Below are 19,517 nucleotides of genomic sequence, written 5' to 3'. Positions count from 1 at the left end.
GTGCTCTATGTTGATCAAATGAGTGTTTTGTCATTACCATTGAGTTGAAGGGGTCAGTGGCGCGGTGGCTTACCAAAATTATCTTTACCGCATTATTAATAAAGCCAAGTTATTTGACCAATCCTTGTCCCTCTCATTGAAGTATTTATCTCCTGACCACCGGATGTCCGACCAAAAAAAGAACCTCTTACTTAGTATTACTCTCCCATCAGTACTCGGCCACCACAATTGTTCACGACAACATGGCTGTAAAAAGTCGCTAAAGGGACGTCCGCTCTTCCCTTTATCGTCCTAAACAAGGCTAGTGTGTATGCAGTCCATGGACCAAGCGATCGGATCATCGATCGCATGTAAAATTACTCTGCATAAAAAGTTGGTTGAAATTTCTGTAGTGTGTACCCAGCTTTACTGTGACTCCATTGCGTTAGCCTCACCTGCCACTGATGACGGATAATTGAGTTAATCCCGCTTACTTTTGTGTTGGTCTAGCCCACCATTTGTTTGGTCTGGCCCATGTGAGGCCACTTCCACAATTTTTTCCAAAGCCACTTTAAGTTCCCAAACTGCCCCTGCACCCTATAGAAGCGAGCAGAAAAATCTGCAATGTTGGGGTACTGTAGTACCAGGAAATATGCGCAGCCGCGCTGTGCGGCAGCACATCTTACACAACTCAATTCCCACATTTTTTTAAAAACATGCTATTCTGTCTCCGATTTAAATAAGTTGAGTTTTAGTATTATTGTCCTCTGTAAGCTTTAAAAAAATAAAACCAGTTAAACTGGGAACTACAGTAAATGCATTTCCTTACTTTAAAAGCAACGCTCACAGGCATTAGTTTTCCCTTGCATAAAACCAGTGATATGGCCAGTCACTACTAGGTACACTAGTGTTCCCTTGCATTTAATACTAATCAAGCAGACATATAGCCTGCGTGTAACCCCCTCTACTATGTCATAACCACGCCCATAAAGGTTACTCCGCCCACATACAGCATCGTCATAACCTTGCCCCTATCCTGCGTCCTCCTGATATAGACCGGTGCTGCATGGTAGGAACAGTCCTATCCAGACATGTCTCGCCGTATAGCCACGCCCACTAGGCAAATACACACCAGCTACCTGTTCTCCTCTTATCTACAGCACACAGTAGCCCCGCCCTCCGGAGCCGGCACCTATTGGGTGAACATTCCTCCTTTGCGGCTCAGTGCACATGACCGGTGTGCGGAGATTGGACAACTGCGTGAGCTGTTCCCTTTCCTGTTGTCACAGCACGTCACTCACAGTTACCGCTACAGACAGGCCGGTCACAGCGTCACCCAGCCTCCTCCAGCACACGCCCTCTTCACGTCTCCTCCCCGCCGTCCTGTGGGTGCAGCCGGGTGAAGCATGGCGGCGGTGGAGAGCAGAGTGTGTGAGACGGAGGACTGCACCAGCGCAGCCAAACTGCAGTGCCCTACCTGCATCAAGCTGGGCATCCAAGGCTCGTACTTCTGCTCACAGGTACCTGTCATACTAAGGGCCTCATAGCTATCTCTAACAATCCCTGTCTTCCCATGCTGCTCTCATGGAGTCTGCCCCCACCCCCTCCTATCCTGATTGCTGCTTGCCATTCATGGGCAGCCTTATTCTCTCCTGAATGCTGCCTGCAGTACAGTCTTGTAGTGTGTGTTGCTTGCCATGCCGGGCACATCCTCCAATGTATTGAATGGTTGCAGTGCATGTGCAGTGGAAGCCTTCCCCATGTGCTTGATATACCACTATATCATCCACTGCATGCTTACCATGCATGTACTATATACCACTGCATGCTTACCATGCATGTGCTACATACCACTGCATGCTTACCATGCATGTGCTGGAGAACAGGTTCTCATGTAATGCGTAAATATGTCTGCATGGGCATGCGTGTGTCAATTAAAATCACTTTACAATTCATTCACCAGAGCTCTGCTTGTCCTACTACTATTTATATACCTGCCACCTGGAGTCCATTCATTGTACTGTGCGCCTTCATTTCAAACTTCTGTTAACAAATATAACTTGGTCTGTAAGAAATAAATTATTAACTTACCTTTTTCGTCTGGTTAGGTTGCATTGCAGTTGTAACACCTAAATGGTGAGAGCCCATGCAATCAGACCACCGGCGTACTGCAAGTTATCAGAATGATGGCATGGGTGGATGGACAAACTAATGTCTGAATCAGAAACCAGTCAGGCTTTTATGGAGTCAAGGAAGGTCTGCTTCCATTGACATGAACAGACAATTTATCAAGCCTAGGCTTTGTGTGTTGTTGACCAAACTTATTTGTGGTTTAAGAAAAAAAACTCCCTGTTGCATGGGTGTTAGACTGTTTAATTTGTTGCACTCACCAATGCCTTTCACCCATGTACCGAGTCTATGCCATTACGATGAGTGGGAACTACACATACATAGATTTTGACATTGTGTTGCACTAGCCATTTAGAGCAGTGATGAGCAGCTTGGGGCATTTCAGGGGCTGCATATATGGGCTTCAAAAGTGAAGTATGTTACCCTTTAATGTAAGTAATAAGTTAAAACCATATATTTAATGAAAAAGAGACTTCTATCTTTAACATATCAACAGGCATTTTAATGTAAGATAAATAAGTGTCACAATACATAAACAACAAATTCAACAATAAATCGAGAAGGAAATGGCGATATAGGTGATGACATGGACTGCTGCATGTGGTCCTACTGCTGCCTGTTGCTTGCCACTGGTTTAGAGCCAGAAACGAAATTAACATTAAAGTATTCAACAGCATCTGGTGTGGGCATGTCTTAGTGTTAGATATTGAATAATTTGATACCAGACGATGCTGGAAAATACTTTGAGACCTGTGACAGGCATCCTTTTCAGGGACTTGGGTCATATTGTATCCGTAGTGTAATTAAAATTTATCGCCCACAGTTAAATATATGAGCTTTCGGATACACAGATGAGAAAATGATGAATGATTGTGCCTTTGCTGATGGCACAGTGGTAAACATTGTTGTCTTACAGCTCTGGTGCCACGGCCTCAATTCTGACCAAGTCACTATCTGTGTTGAGTTTAAGTTTTTCGTGCATCTTCTTTGTTTCTTTTTTGTGCTTTGCTTTTCTCCCTATGTCCAAAAACATTCTGGAAGGTTAATTGGATTCTGTCAAAATGAACCTTACTGTGTGTGTGTTTGGTAATTTAGACTGTAAGCTCCAGTGAGGCAAGATTGTTGTGATTGATTCAGTATTATCAAGGAATATGCATAATATGGTGGCATTAATAATAAATGCGTGTTGTTTTGGTCTATGGATTTATCAGCTGTCTGACTGGAATTTTCATATTTTTGGGCCTATTTGTGCTTTAGTTTGTGACCGGTTAGGGACCTCGTACTTTTTCCGTTCCCCCAGCTTAATGAAAATGAACAGTAGAGATAGCTGGAGTGTGAGGTATGGTAGCCAACTTTGTTAACATGCTATTATTTTCAAGGTGCAATTTTAACCTTACATATGTAAAATATTGTAAACTGCGGAGATCTTCTTGTAGTCATTACGGTAATAGTGCGTGTAAATACCGGTATTACGGTAATTTTCTCGCTGGATTTCAGCTCCCTGAGCCGCGAGCTGAAATCCAGCTTACTATTACCGTAATACCGGTAATAGTTTTAACGTCGCGGGGAAACGAAACAATTAAATACCCCCTTTTGTGTCAGAATCTTTTTATTTTATAGTCCATAAATGCATTTCTATGCCAAGTACAACAGGGAGGCTCAAAATGGTTCATGTTAAAACTATAGAACAAGAACTGAAGGCCACTATTTTTGAAAATTAGAGTCCTGTTGCAGAATGGATTGAGCAAGGAACACTCGTAAAAAATGTATCTTATCAGATTTGCTCTGCAAAAGGAAATCTTATTTCTGCACTACACAATACATGGTACGTTCAATTTTAAAATAAGACTCAAACTGGTACAGCGTTGCTAATATTTAATTTTTAATATATGGAAAGAGAAGTTCTTGTGTTGTTTATAAATGGATCAAACTCTGCACACTGCATTCTGTAGTTAAATTCTTCAATATACTGTGGATGGGTTTTCTAGTGTCCTGCTATAAAGGTAACTTCTGTTGGTACAAGTGACTTTTCACATGACAGATATTGCATCCAAGGAGTGCACATTAAATACCATGCGACCAAAGTTCACCATGCAGCTAAAAATAGCTTGGAGAGTATTCAAAATATTACACTACATGATTGCTACGGATCCCTTTTTTTTTTTTTTTTTTTTTTTGCAGGTGTTCCTGCAAGTGGCATATGTTCTAGTAAATATTGCCACTAGTCAGTAGCATGCCCACTTTTTGGTTTATATTGACAGGTCTTAATTTGGGTTTGTTAATTCCATGAATAATGAATATTTAATTTGTGTGCTTTTGCTTCAAGTTAGATGGCAATGCTAATTGGTTCATGTGTATGTGACAGCCGTGAATCTATCTATCTATCTTTCTTGTAAACTGCAAGGTAGATTATTTTTTATTTTATTTTTTCTCTGTCCATAATTAATTACTGCTTAATTATTACACACTAACTTTTTCTTTGGAGATATATGACCATGGCTGTATTGTTATGACTACATTTATTATCAATTCAACCATTATGAAAGCATGCACATTAAAGGATTCCAGTATCTGTTCCTAGACTAAATCAACACAGGGCAATTGTTATGTCTTCCTCCTTTGGCCCTACCATGGTTCTACTTTTTACGTCTGTTGAGAAACTTATGTCGTCAATAAGAAAACAAGATGCTTTCTTGTCAGGAATTTGTCAAACGCTATTTATCAGTAGGCCATGAATGTATTTGTGAGTCTTTCTTAATGACAGATTTTGTTCAATTTGGCCACTTTTACATGTTGACACCGATATGAAAATGAGGACCTGAGGTGAATACTGAACACTTTTTGGTCACAATTAAATGAGGTTACACACGTAGCAATGATGTGTGTGGTCAGGATTAAAGGTTTAGCACTAGTTAGTGGAAGTTGTTGCACTGTTTAAGGTGTCCTACAGCTATCTATGAAACTAGTAAAAGTGCTTCAATTAACATTTATGTTTTGTTTTCCACCCCCAGGAATGTTTCAGGGGAAGCTGGGCAACACACAAGTTACTTCACAAAAAAGCAAGTAAGCATTAGCAGATTTTTCTTCCCTCCATCTCTTATGTAGATACATTGGACTGGAAATAACTGCATTTTAGTACAGGGTGACGGTGACCTGTAACAAAAAATAAGTATATGTAATGTAGAGTATTTTTAACCTTCTTTTTGGTTACTTTATTTTCATCTCTTTGGTCACAGTCCCCAGCTGTCAAAGTTTATGTTTAAAGGACAAGTGACCAGATCTGTGTTGTCAGCTGAAATAAGATGCATGCTGAAAGATTGTAAATAGTTTGACAAGTGTAGCAGATAATTCTTGGCATTCCCCAATCCCTGACCACTGTGTCATGATCAAGTGCTCGGATTTACTAAGAAAATAACTTCATTCTGTAAGAATCAGAAAGGACATTACATCTAAAGCTCTTTATTTAAAACAAAAAACCTAAATAATCTAGCAGTCAACAGGGTTTTCTCTTTGCAGGGACGTTGCTTGTACACCTAGGGGTATATTTACTAAACTGCGGTTTGAAAAAGTGGAGATGTTGCCTATAGCAGCCAATCAGATTCTAGTTAGCATTTATCTAGTACATTCAACAAAATGACAGCTAGAATCTGGTTGCTATAGGCAACATCTCCACTTTTTCAAACCCGCAGTTTAGTAAGTATACCCCCTAGTGTTCAACACAAATCACAGTGAAAATATGCAGTGTTAGGACTGGTATCATTAGAGGTAGAGGTGGGTTTATAGACTGAGAAAATAACAACTGACACATTTCTGCAGTGTGCTCTACACTCCTTGCTCATTTCAATAAAACCACCTTCAACATGGAAATAATAATTTTAGAGCAGGGCTTGTAAGACTGTTATAGCCGTAAATTCTGTGCTTTCTTCGTAATCTAGAAGATGACAAAGGTAAACGTGAGGTTTCACCATGGACTATGGAAGGAGAAATTAACACAGACCCTTGGCCAGGCTATCGGTATACTGGAAAACTCAGGCCAAACTATCCATTGGTGGGTTTGTATGTAGTCTTTTTATTTTCTCTACTGCCATATGACTAGATCATTTGCTTGATAGTTGACCTATATTCTCTACGTCTTGGTATGCTATCCACTATACATGCATGATCTTTGTTCAGTTTGTGACTTGGAACAACGGGTTCCTTTTGCTGATGTAAACTTAGTGTCAATTCGTTTTTATTTACCAACCTATAACTGGGATACAGTTTGATTGTCACATGAGTGAGGAGTATTTTCTGTCAGTGATAAGCACTGCACCCATACTTTAATCAGCCTGCTGTTTTTGTTGTCATTTCTCACTGATGCTCTGATTCCTATTATACAGGGGTATTTGCAACCTTGTACTTCTGTCTCTCTCCTTTTTATTTTTGATTATCTGAAAATCTGACTTATTTGTCTGTTTTTTTTCAGTTTGCCCACCCACAGCGTGTTAGGTGTTTGCTAATTTAAAGTGTGGCAAGTGCATGCATATACATTCGTGTTTATAGAGTTCTCCCATTTCTTCTACAGATGCCGATGAGACCAGTACCAAACTACATACAAAGACCAGACTATGCAGATCACCCTTTAGGTAACTTTAATATCAGTAGTTCTGACATTATTTATGTTGCTGCCAAACTCTTTCAACGTTTCTTAACCCATGTGGAATACTTTTGATTTATTCAGATCCGTTTTGGACCAATATTACCTGCCCTGCTTGGCTTTTAGTGATTGACTTGTGGTCGCACCAGGCTTCCGTTAACTGAGGGGTTCCTTGGTTAGGGACCGCATCTAATTGCAAAATGTGGAGGAATAGGTTCCATAGACAGTCTTTGTCCATAAGTGATTTTGTCCTTTTAAAGCCATAATGTTTTTTTAGTCTGTGTCAATCAGAATTACACAGTAACGACTATTAAATATATGTAATGACTTTCAGTGTGAAATAGAACATGGACAGTTGGCTGGTGTATTATTCTGGTGTAAATTCTGGAAAGGCTTTGGACACTGAATCACACTATACCGTAAAGCAAACTGCTTGATATTGGAACAATTGCGCTACCGTGATTTCAGTACTGTTTATCACTAACATCCCTGTTTGTGTCAATCTCTGGCTCCAACTTTAGCCACCTAGATGTTGCCTGTTGGGTCCCTCAAGGCTATGTTCTAGGGCTATTACTGGTTTCTGTATTTATTTATACGTGACCTATTAACACTGTAAAAATTAGCGCTTCTATCAATATCTATGTGGGTTATCCTATCTTGTATGTGTACAACTCAAACTTCTGTGACCTTAACAATGTATTTCAGTCATTGCTGTCAGCTGGTACATAGTAGAACTCCTAACAAATGGTTTTTGAACACTGATAAAGCAGTATTCATGTTATTTGTGACAGGCTAAATTTGTAAAGTCTATTACACCTGTTGATCAGATCAGGCTGCAACCTTTATCCGACATCTGTATACAAATATAAATACTTGTCTGTGGCAGTAAGAAGCAGATGAGTGGAGGCAGTGTAATGAAAACTGTTGGCGGTTATTTCCAACACATATTATTATTTATAAAGACACTTGCGGTTATTACCCACTTGCTGACTGGACATGCGTATATAGTTTTATAAAGACTCTGAAGATTATTGCTTGTTTGCTGGTTGGACTGGAAAGACTTAGATTTTTCTAGAATTAATTAGTCAAAAATTTTTTTTAATGCATGGCTGCTGAGCTCCTCCCTCCCTGGACGGACTTTCGCAGTGTTGGCTAACCTGTGACACTCCAGGTGTTGTGAAACTACAAGTCCCATCATACTCTTCCAGCAATAAGCTGCTATATATTGGCAAAGCATGCTGGGGCTTGTAGTTTCACAACACCTGGTGTGTCACAGGTTAGCCAACACTGGACTATCGGGACTCATGGTCAGTAGTCTTCACAAACTCTGCTGGCTGCAGTGCACACACAGGGCCTATTATAATCGGACACACAATGGTTTGTCCTATTTATAATAGGTCTCCCAAGAGCAAATAAAAACAGCCAGGTGGAGCATCCAGGAAATAGGTCAAGTGGAGCATACTGCTTATGTATGTGGCTTCATCACACCTTTCATTTGATTTACATGTGGACATCTTGACATCTGTTTTAAACAGACTTCTTACCCCCTGTTCTGCTAATAGCATTTTTTACCTAGATCTATCTCCTGAAGCCTGCTAATGGTTTCTAAACTCAGTAAGAGTTCTGTATGTGCTCTCTAACTAGGCTCCCAATTTCTGGAAAAACATGTATTTGTTTTTGGTAAATACTTTAGAAATTGATAATGCATCTTTAAATGTGACTTTTTTCACCCCCCCACCAGGAATGTCAGAATCTGAGCAAGCCTTGAAAGGAACTTCCCAAATTAAAGTAATTTCTCCAGACGAAATAGAAGAAATGCGTGTTGTATGTAAGGTAGGTAATCAAAGTAACTTAAAATGAATAACCCTATAATGGATGGAAATATTTACACAAGTGTACACAAAGTTCTAATACCAAAACATGGTTCATATATATTTTTTTAAATATATTAAAGTATTTTTAAGAATTGGTATTTGGAAGCATCATAATTTGAATGAGTTGTATTCACCTGGCAGGGCTTTACTAGCAAAGGCCAATTTGGGAGGTTGATCCTATACATTTTCCTTGCTGTGTGGGCTCATCCATTTAAAGTCCTTAATTGCATGCATATTACCATCATCTGAATTGCACAACCATACATATGCTGAATATCAAGCGCATTGTGATGCCTTTATATTTTATTATATGCTTTAAGGACTGAGTTAAACAAGATTAGCATAGTATTTATTCCAGATTTTATTTAGTCTATATTGTTAATTTTATGATTCTATGGTTGTTTTGTTTAAAATGTTTTGTGTAATAAATGTTATGTTGATATAATGAGCCATCCTCTTCCAGATTATATTTTGCTGTGCCATACTGGATCTCATTTGCTATTAGATTACTTCTTTTTATCTAGACTTTCTCTATTGAGAAAACTCATAAGTATTAATACTTCTACAGCGCTGTTTTACATCTACTGTTTCTTCTTGTAATTTTAATAGGGACTTAAGCAAGGTCCTTTATAACGGCTGCGACATAACTAAATATACTGATTTTTCATATACTAGCTCTGTCCCTGATTTGTTTGTGTGCGGTTCTCTGCATACACATGTACATATGATTTGTCATCTATTTAAAGACCTACATAACAAATCAATTCTATAGCTTTCCACAAATGGAAAGCTTTTAGGTCAGTTTTGTTTTTTGTGTGGTTGATATCCATTCTTATTGCATTTGATTGGGCAGCATGGATTGTTAACCAATGGCCACTTGTTGTTGGCTGGCCAAAAAAGTAGTAAGTACTGGCAGCACTTTGTGTTTTGTTTGAGCAGGGTGACTAGATTTGTGTGATTTGTTACTGTTCCTGGGGCCAAATTGGTTGCAGATGTGTGTGTGATTGGTGATCAGGCCAAGTAACAAGATTTAACTGTGTGTAAATGGAGTCATCTGCATCAGTGTGCATTGCAGGTTAATTATGTAACTGGAAGTAAGATGGCAAAAATAAAGCACTCCAGTCAAAAGGTAGATATATTCTGTGCATACTCATTCATTAGTATGTAGACTGATTATACCACGGACACCTGCAGTTCAGAATATTTGTCCATACTATTGCCTGCATGTGATGCTCCTTATGGGTTAACAACCTGAAACAAATGGTTACTTTGTGGTTTGTAATTAACAATTGAATAACCCAGCTAGTCAATCCATTTTTTCAAACACTAACTTTTTTTTTCTACTTTTTTTCTTTCTAAATGTATTTAAACTTTGAAATCTATTTGTAGGTTATGAGATTTCATGAATGAGGCTGATCAAATCTGATTTTATTTTTATGGAGGGGGGGGAGATTTCCTAACAATATGGTATTAATCCACCCATATTTCTGCCTTCTATGCATTTGGACCAATTGGAGACAGACGCTACTTGGAATAAAGTATGTCTGTGGAGAAACACATTAACGTACACGCAATCCTTAAAATGAAATGGATCATAAGTGTGGATGAAAGAAAGTAGAGTGAGATCTACGTTCTTCCATCTATGTTTACACAGTAAAAACTGCCTTTCATCTCTCCTGCGTTCAAACACTCGAGACTGAATGGAAATAGGTGGACCAAAAATGCCCATGGTAACTAAATCAAAGTGTCCTGTTCATCCAGAACTGAAATTGCTTTGTTTTTCTTTGTAGCTGGCAAGAGAAGTATTGGAAGTGGCTGCTATGATGGTCAGAGCTGGAGTCACCACTGAGGAGATAGATCATGCAGTCCATTTGGTGAGAATTCATTCACTTCTATGTCTGATGTACTTTTTTAGTATTTCTAATTCCTTGTATGCAGTGTTTTGTGTTTCTGTAATGTGAGAAATGTAGAATGAAACAAGAAAAGTGAAATGTGCTGTTATCTTTGTGCATCTGTGTAAATATACTTCAAATACAGAAGAAAGAATTGCTGGATACACAGAGTACACCTGAGGTACTACAAAATGCAGATAAGAAAATAGAACCTAGGCTTCATTGCTGGTCTCATTTTGGTTTCGCTCTGTATACAGGAATTTCATTTACCGTATATACTCGAGTATAAGTCGACCCGAATATAAGCCGAGACACCTAATTTTACCACAAAAAAACTGGGAAACCGTATTGACTCGAGTATAAGCCTAGGGTGGGAAATGCAGGGAGAGGAAGGGAGAAGGAGAAAAAAAAGGAGGGAGAGAGAAGAGGTGGGGGAGAGAAAACACAGACGATATTAAGAGGAATTGAAAACTAGCAGAGTCAATCTTCATAACAGTTACATTTATTAAAATCTGTTAAGTGTTTTGCTATGCTTTTTCAAGGGCTTTTTCAAGACTAAATAGATACTTATAGCATAACAGCTACAGATAATATACCTACCTGTATATTAGTATGTGCAGCTCCTTCAATTCCAAGACAGTCTGTCACGAATAGGAGGTAGTGGATTATTTAACCCCCGCATATTGTATTGCATGCATTAGAGGCAGTAGGTTTAGAAGCACAGCAGTTATTAATCTGGGAATCTCTCTTCCTCCTCGTGCAGATAGATACCTTGGATTATCAGTTGAGATATTTAACTATTATATTTACAAGAGGACAATTAACCCTCCTGGAAATAACCTTTTAAACAAATGAAATTAGCGGTGTTCGGCCTTTTACTTACCTCCGCAGTGAAACGTATGTGCGTTCCACTGACAGGAAGTTCGGCATTTGGAACGCAAGTTTGCGGAAGTTAAAAGCTGAGGGACGGGAGAACAGAAGTTCACTCGTGTATAAGCCGAGGAGGGCTTTTTCAGCACAAAAAATGTGCTGAAAAACTCGGCTTATACACGAGTATATACGGTAGGTTTGTGTGTTATTTTCTAGTCTGTTTGTACATTCTGTTTTGCATACCATGATCTGTCCCCTTTATATTAAAGATATTGAATAGAAATGCAATGGTTTATGAACATACATAATTTTAATTGCAGGAAAAGTAAATTGAACATAATTTAAACATAAAACCCTTTAAAGAGTTATTGCATTCTGAAAGTCAGCACAAGTCAAAGTGATTATTGCATGTTTATTTTCAAAATTATTTGATTGCAATTACTATTGTATATTTTTTATTGTCAAATTATCGTGTTCTATCTTTTCCTACTTGTGCTGTGATTCATTTTTAATTGTTACAGGCATGTATTTCACGAAATTGCTATCCTTCTCCACTGAATTATTACAACTTTCCAAAGTCCTGCTGTACATCTGTGAATGAAGTGATCTGCCATGGGATTCCAGACAGAAGGCCCTTGCAAGATGGTGATATTGTGAATGGTGGGCAGTACTGTTATATTGTTAAATAACTGTTACTGGAAACAATAGAACAGAAGGAACTAACAGTGGAAATTTGGTTTTCCTGGGATTCTCTAAACCAGCGCTTACCATCTATAGCTTACTCCATACTTGTTTGTAAAACAAAAAAAAAAAAATATTTTACTCTTATTTCTACGATATTTCAGTGGACATTACGGTTTATCACAATGGTTACCATGGAGATCTCAATGAGACATTTTATGTTGGAGAAGTTGAGGAGGGAGCAAAGAGGCTTGTTCAGACAACCTATGAGTGCCTAATGCAAGCTATTGATGAAGGTGAGTAGTAGAGGCTGACGGCATGACCAGATGTGACCCTTTCACTGCTTTTTTTTTTTTTTTTTTTTTCCTTGTACCTTGCATTTGGAGCAAAACTTATATTAAAACATCCTCTTCACCACACTGATAACATTGCAGTTTAGTACCGTCAGTTGGCATGTTTATACATAGCTATTGAGTTCTTCAGTGCAATGTTTTTCACCGTTTTTTGAGCACAAAGTTTAAATTCAAACCATTTTCCTCTGATTTAAGTAATTGTGTAGCTCTGTCTAGGTCTGACTTAAGAAATTCTGAACTCCAGCGATTAATATGCAAGAATAGACCATGAGGGTTTTTGGGGTTTTTTCCATTTTTATAAATCTGACTACTATCAGAAGTACATAATTGTGCCTTTAGAGGAACTTCTATTGCAGTTATTTCTTCTTTAAGTGTATAATATTTGAGGTCATTGTTAAGAACATTTGATATTTGTATAATTATATTTATGAATGAGGGCAAATATAAAGATCCAGTTAACCTATATTAAATCTTCTAGTTGCTAGTAGTTAAACCACTTTGTGGCTTGAAGACTGAAGTGGTTAAGAGAATAATAACTACTTATCCTTGGCTGCATTGTTGCACATAATCTATTTTAACTTCTACCCGGTTACAGGTGTAAATGTTACATTCAGGTTGGTGCGTGTCTTCATTGTTGTCGTCACCACCCCCTTCCCCCTCCTCCTCCTTTAATATCTATTAATTCATCTTTACAGCTAAGGCTACATAAATGGGCTACTAAATTTAAAGACAAGAAAAGAGACGGCTTACATTCTGCAATGTACAAGACAACTTGACCATAGATTGACTTTGTATAGATCTCAAGCCTTAGATCACCTGTTGTTTTTCTCAACAGTGAAGCCTGGAGTCCGGTACAGGGAGCTGGGGAATATTATTCAGAAACATGCTCAAGCTAATGGATTCTCAGTTGTTCGAAGCTATTGTGGACATGGCATTCACAAGTTATTCCATACTGCCCCTAATGTGCCACACTACGCCAGTAAGTTTTTCAGTGGAGCCCAGCGTGCTTTTTTTTTTTTTTTTTTAAATGTTTTGTTTTTCAGATATGAAAATTTTGCTCTTTAATAATTGTACAAGCTCAATATATATTCAGATGGTACAGGGACATTATAATTTAAGTAATGGAACCAATTGTTTCCAATGTCTGCATACCTATTTGCATCTTTACCATGTTTGACTGTGTTGGGTGTAGTTGTTTTCGGATGCTTGCTACACTGAATATGTTAAACACATTAAGGTCAATGGAGTGTCCTTCATTGACCTTCTGGATGCAGGTAAAAGAAACACTAGCATGTAAGAAATGATTGACTTGTCTTTAAATTGATATCAAACACCAGGGTGTGTAAGACTTTTCACTGATGAAATATTTAAGACACTCAGCCCTGAGCAGACCATGTGTTGACTATAAAATTAAAGAAATCCTCTTTCCTTCAATCAAGACCCGAATCTTCAGCTTATCTTTTCATGTATCTGTTCAGAAGTACTGAGAATTTTTAATTTTGTTTTCAAGAAAACAAGGCTGTTGGAGTGATGAAACCGGGCCATGTGTTTACAATTGAACCAATGATCTGTGAAGGTAAGTGCGATAGCTTGTTACAATTCTTTGTCTTAGAAACTCAAGCTGTATGTGATTATTTTACTCACCTGTTAAGTTTTGTTTTTTGTTTTTTTGGGGGGTTTTTTCTACGCTACTAGTTTTGCAGAATACATAAAAACTCATTGTGGAATCTGTGAGTGAAAGATGGCTTAATCGACCTTATTTAGTTTTAAATTTAAGAAATAATTGTTTGCAAGGGATAACTTTTTTAATAGACTCATTAATCTGTCTTGCTTATCAGCTGCTTCTCTGGAGTACAAAATAGAAGATTTTGAAAAATAAAGAATATTTTTAATATTCTTGTAAATATCCCCCAACTTTATACTTAGATGGTAATGGACCTTTTCGACCCATTCACGCCTGTCTGCTATTAATACACTTTTCAGCCGCTAATGTAATTGAAATGTGCATTAAAATATGACTAATGTTGTTTTTAGGAGTTATTTCCAACCTTTATGTTGTAAAATAATTTTACTATGTTTTGGGTGAATTTAAGCAAAATAAAAATACAGAATCGTACTTTCTGGGCTCAGATGGAATTAATGGGTCCATAACTGGACCCATTTAATAATCAGGTGGACTTTTTTCAAATTGAAAATTATTAGGGGATACTCCAATTTGGTTGATTGTATAGATCTACAATTTTTTTGTTTATGAATTATTATCCTTGAAATTTTTATTTTAAGAGCATGATATTCTGGTCTTCATGAAATGTATATTTTCCTTGCGCTTAATAGGAGGATGGCAAGATGAGACCTGGCCAGATGGTTGGACTGCAGTGACCAGAGATGGAAAGCGTTCAGCACAATTTGAGCACACCCTTTTAGTCACAGAGACCGGTTGTGACATTCTTACGCGGAGATTGGAAGACAATGGACGCCCTCATTTTATGTTTTAGCAAACCCTGTTGTCTTCACTAGTTGATATGAATGGTGTGTCGGCTACTTGGCACCATGCATTTTTACATAAGATTACCCGAAGAAAACATGGGATTTTATCACAAATGCATATCTGTGTGTGAAGACAGAAAAACACAGTGCAGGTTGAAATAGTTAGTATGTTAAAGAAAATGATGATCTAAAACTAGAAGAAAACAGATCTTATTTTTTTTTTCTTTTTCTTTTGTGTTCATGCTGTTATTGCCACTTTTTTAATTTAAGTTTTTACTTTTTTTTTTTTTTTTTTTGTGCTACCCGCCCCATGTTTTAAATTTCTGTTCCTTGCCTTCTCTTTCCTCACTCGGACAGAACCACGTGTTGCCTCCACAGTAACTCTTTATACTGAACATGGTTTTACAGTTTGGGGTGCGGATATATTTTCTTCAGTATATGTTGCGTATGCATTTGTGTTGACGATAGAGATGATGGCCTGCTTCTTAATTCTGGCTATCTTTATGCTGCTGCAGACATGTTATGGCAAATACATGTCTCTGCTCATGGAGTCTGATGTGTAGTTTGCGTGGTTTTTATCTAGTAATATTAACTGCTTCATACCTCATGGTGCTTTACATATGTGGGTTCAGTTATTCTGGCATCCAAGCCCATGTCTGTATGTCCTGCAGTGAATTTTCTCATCTTTCTTGTTGGTGCCTTCAATTATTAAAAGCTGAAGTGTTATTAACTAGTCCTTTGTAGTAGGAACCTGTGATGCTAGACTCTGAAATGACTGTTGCACCAAGTTTTGTCCCACACCCACTCTATTTGTTGCCATTAAGACAGTGTACGACTTGCTTAAAAATGTTATACTAAAGTGAATTTAGTAAAGCGTTACATAGAAATGTATAATTTTTGCCCTCCAGCATAAATGGGTAAATGTGCAATGTGCGCATTTCTTTACAGCATAACAGCGTTAAGGCCTGGTTACCCACGCCAGTGATGAAGCAAGTTAAACATGCTGGTGTTGGGCATGCTGACCAAAAAAACACTGTCATGCTGATGCTCCGAACCACATGTACAAGTGGAAGTCACAGGGCCCGGGTCATTTGAACCATTGTTACATCCCCATACTGATTTGAATAGTAAATGCATGTTTTTTACTCCTCCAGTGGCTAACTGGCCTAAAGAAGCTTTCGAGTCAGGGTTTACGATTTTGGATTATTTTTGTTTTTTAAAAACGCCTGTTAAATGTTTGCCAAACCTTTTAAGTCAGTAACATTAACAGGATTTTTGTTTTGTTGATAGGATTTTTGAATTTAAATGTTTTGACTTGTATCTGCCAGAGGGTTCTCAGCAGAAACATTTTGAAACCATCACTTATCTCAATACTTCCCTATTACCTACCCCCTCCACCTGTTATTGCCCAGCTTTCCTTTTACATTTATTTATTTTTATTTATTTTTTATTTTGTTAAGCATGGCACTTTAGGTGTCCTCTCATCACTAGTCTTGCAAAGAACATGATACGTTTGAAATGCATCATCTGTATGTTATGGTAGCCAGTCCTAGTCCGCGCTGCCATCCTTTTTGCTTGTTAAAAGAAACGCAAAATAGAAAATCAAGGGGTTATTGTTTTGCTCACACCACACACCCATTCAGAAAGGTCTGTCTGCCCAAAGTTTTGATATGCTTTTCAACCAAATATATTTGTTAAATTAAAAATGTGTTGACAAATGTGCTCATTAGATAATCTGGTTTTGCTTATTATTTTGCAGTACCATTTGAGATCAGTTCTATCCTTTACAATGTGGATTGTCCAATTTTGAACAATCGCTCTTTAATCCTGCTACCCCCAAAATCTATCAAATAGACAACGGGTCCCCAAAAGGAATTTCCTCTCACCTTGAAGTTTTTGGTGAAAGTGGAGAGTCAGAGTAAACTTGTGCCATTGGCAAGTTTTTACAAACGTGGAGTAGGCCAAGTATCTGACCTAGTTCATAGCTGTCCAACTAAGATTTTCTGTAGTCCCATCTTTTTGAGAAAGCCTTCACCTTCAGTGTACAACATAAGTGGTTTGAATTCCATCCAGACTGCTCATACTGTGTGATGTTTGGCCAATGAAAAGTTTGCATAACTTTGTACTAAACAGAATGTTTTCGGAAGTAAGATGTGTGCGCACAAGTGGAGCATGTTTGTCTGTGTGCTCCAGTGCTTGTCTAAAGTAAATGTACCAGAACATGCTGTATTAATCTTGCTCACTCGCATAATTCTTGTGTGGGAAGGCTAGAGATGATCAATCATGTGGTCTATATAAAACTAGTTGCATCTGTAAGTACCAATTTAACCTTAAGGGAATGGTTTTAACGCCATAGCAATACTGTTACATCTATTTTATAAAGACCTATACCAGTATTTTGGACTCTTACTTTACATTAAATACATGCTATGAAATGTTTAATCACCCTTCACCAATTTAAAAAAAAAAAAAAGTAAAAGTCACCAAACTAACACCAGGTCAAGCAATGACAATGTTAATCTTGCAGTACCAATTGTAATCACTAGGGGCTTGGAAGTCTTTAATTTTTTTTTTTTAGGTCAGAGAATAGAACAAAATGTTACTGGTAAAAAAAAATAATATTTTAAATAAGTGTTGAAGTGATGTCAACATAGATGTGGTAAGAGCATAGTTGTGACAATTACATGGCATGTAAAAAGGTGCACCATTAAGTAGTATCTCATGCAGTGGGTGAAGGGAGTTTTAAATGCTAGTTTTTTTTTTAATTTGTTTTTTTATGTGCCACAGCAGACCTGCGTAGCTATCTCTTGCACAGCTCCTTTCTTCCAGGTTCTGGGGGTATTCCTACAGAAGTTTTGCATGGCTGCTGGGAAATAATCTGTAAGCTGAGTTCTGGGATGCCCTTCATCTTTGTCAGGATGCCTGTATATCCTTACACAGAGGTCTGGGGTATACTGGAACTCTGCATGTAACCACAGACAAAGGGAAGTCCTTCGGCAGGGAGTCTAGAGACACTGCAGGCTATTACATCATGTTGTCCTTGTGCAGATTGTGAGATTGTCCTGGAGCTTGGCCTGCAGCCTCTGGGACTGCCATGCCTAATTTTGTGCATGGGTGAGTAGACAATGGGATGAGGTAGCATCATAGAAGGTGACTTGTCTTTTTTGATTTGCTGTGAATGGGTATTATTGTTTTAAAACCCATTAATGGAATGAAAGCTCCCCTTGGAACCAGTAAACTATTTCTACACATCGCAGCAGTAATTTTAATGTTTGGAAAAGAATTTAAAAACAAATCATTTCTTCCCTGTTCAATTGAACAGCAATTGATGAAGAATGCGGTTTATATGGCCATTTAAAAATCTATTCTTGATCCCTACATGGAGAGTAAGGGCTGTGGTCACTTAGGGCAAAACTAGGTGAAAGTATAGATGCCCCCCTCCCACCACCATAAGATCTCAGCAGGGCGAATGAGTGGCCATTTTAACAGCCCCTACAAGCCTCCAAGAAATCAGTTGTACTTTTTAATTTTTGTCAATGGCATTCTGATAGTTTTGTCATTTAAATGGAAAATGGCTCAAATAGAGTGGGAGCACAACATAAGGTAGCTCTTTAGGAGAAATCTCCCTGGGGGTTTTGTGTTTTGTTTTTTTTGTTTTTTTGTTTTTTTTTAAATGGAAGGAATACCATTAAATTATAGTGTTTTTTTTTTTGGTCTGGAAGTATCTGAACGTCTGTAAGAAGTGAGCTTGCGTGAAAATGGACGCAGTGAAAGCTTCCATGTTGCAGAAAATGTTTTCAAATATCCATACTAATTCAGCAGTGTAAGGCTAATCAGATCAGCAAACATATCTTTGACCTGTATAATTATACATTGCTCTGGGCTACCCTTACTGTATTAATTTTGTACTGATTCTCATGCTGTCCTACTGTATATGTTTTAATTTGTTGTCAATTAGTACAAAGTAATTGTTTGTTTGATCTGGTCAGCTTCCAGCCATGCAGCCAAGCCTACCTTCTTTAACATATAATTTCCATGCTGTTTGTATTAGTTAGACTACATTGTTTCCAGCCCAAAAAAAAATCACCAATCCTAAATCTCTATGAAACAGGAAGGTGGATGGGAATAAGTACATTTTTGTTTCACTGCCCCCTTAGAGTGCTTTGTCATGTTAAAATGAATTTGTTTTGATAATGCAGCCAATGTTTTGGGACAACAGGAGATTGCATGCAGCACAAGTATAAAGTGACTGCTTGTGCAGTACTACACTCTACTGTAATTCCACCCTTGGCCAAAAAACAAGAATGAGTGTGCTTGACTGGTACAATGTAAGGTGGTAAATGTTCAAATCAATGATTGTCTGGTGTAAGATTGATGGTCTCTTGCCAATAAAAGAGACTCAAAATTTAGATTTAATTGTCAGCGTGCTTTTTGCTTTGTGGAACAGAATCATGTTGGGAATTTAAAATGGTTTCTAAGATCTTAGAAAATATATTAATATTTGCGCCTGGACAGGGCTATAAAAGTGTTAGACATGTGCCCTGATCCATTTACAGGCAGCTAATGTACAAATGGAGAAATTAAACCCTTATATTTTTAAGAACAAAATGTACAA

At 37.8% G+C, this 19,517-nt stretch overlaps 1 protein-coding gene across 1 annotated transcript; it reads left to right on the top strand.

Annotated features, from left to right (window-relative positions):
• Window positions 1-1,061: 1,061 nt before the first annotated feature.
• Window positions 1,062-19,311, top strand: METAP1 (methionyl aminopeptidase 1). The gene is made up of 11 exons (XM_075201403.1): window positions 1,062-1,499; window positions 5,121-5,172; window positions 6,045-6,157; window positions 6,674-6,734; window positions 8,487-8,578; window positions 10,410-10,493; window positions 11,903-12,041; window positions 12,227-12,358; window positions 13,251-13,394; window positions 13,926-13,991; window positions 14,750-19,311. Exons 1-11 carry the CDS (start codon window positions 1,386-1,388, stop codon window positions 14,908-14,910), a joined length of 1,158 nt encoding a protein of 385 aa, XP_075057504.1. The 5' UTR covers window positions 1,062-1,385; the 3' UTR covers window positions 14,911-19,311.
• The last annotated feature ends 206 nt before the right edge of the window (window positions 19,312-19,517 follow it).

The sequence above is a fragment of the Mixophyes fleayi genome, chromosome 1 (assembly GCF_038048845.1).
Source record: "Mixophyes fleayi isolate aMixFle1 chromosome 1, aMixFle1.hap1, whole genome shotgun sequence".
NCBI lineage: Eukaryota > Metazoa > Chordata > Amphibia > Anura > Limnodynastidae > Mixophyes > Mixophyes fleayi.
This window is presented reverse-complemented; position numbering and strand designations above follow the sequence as displayed.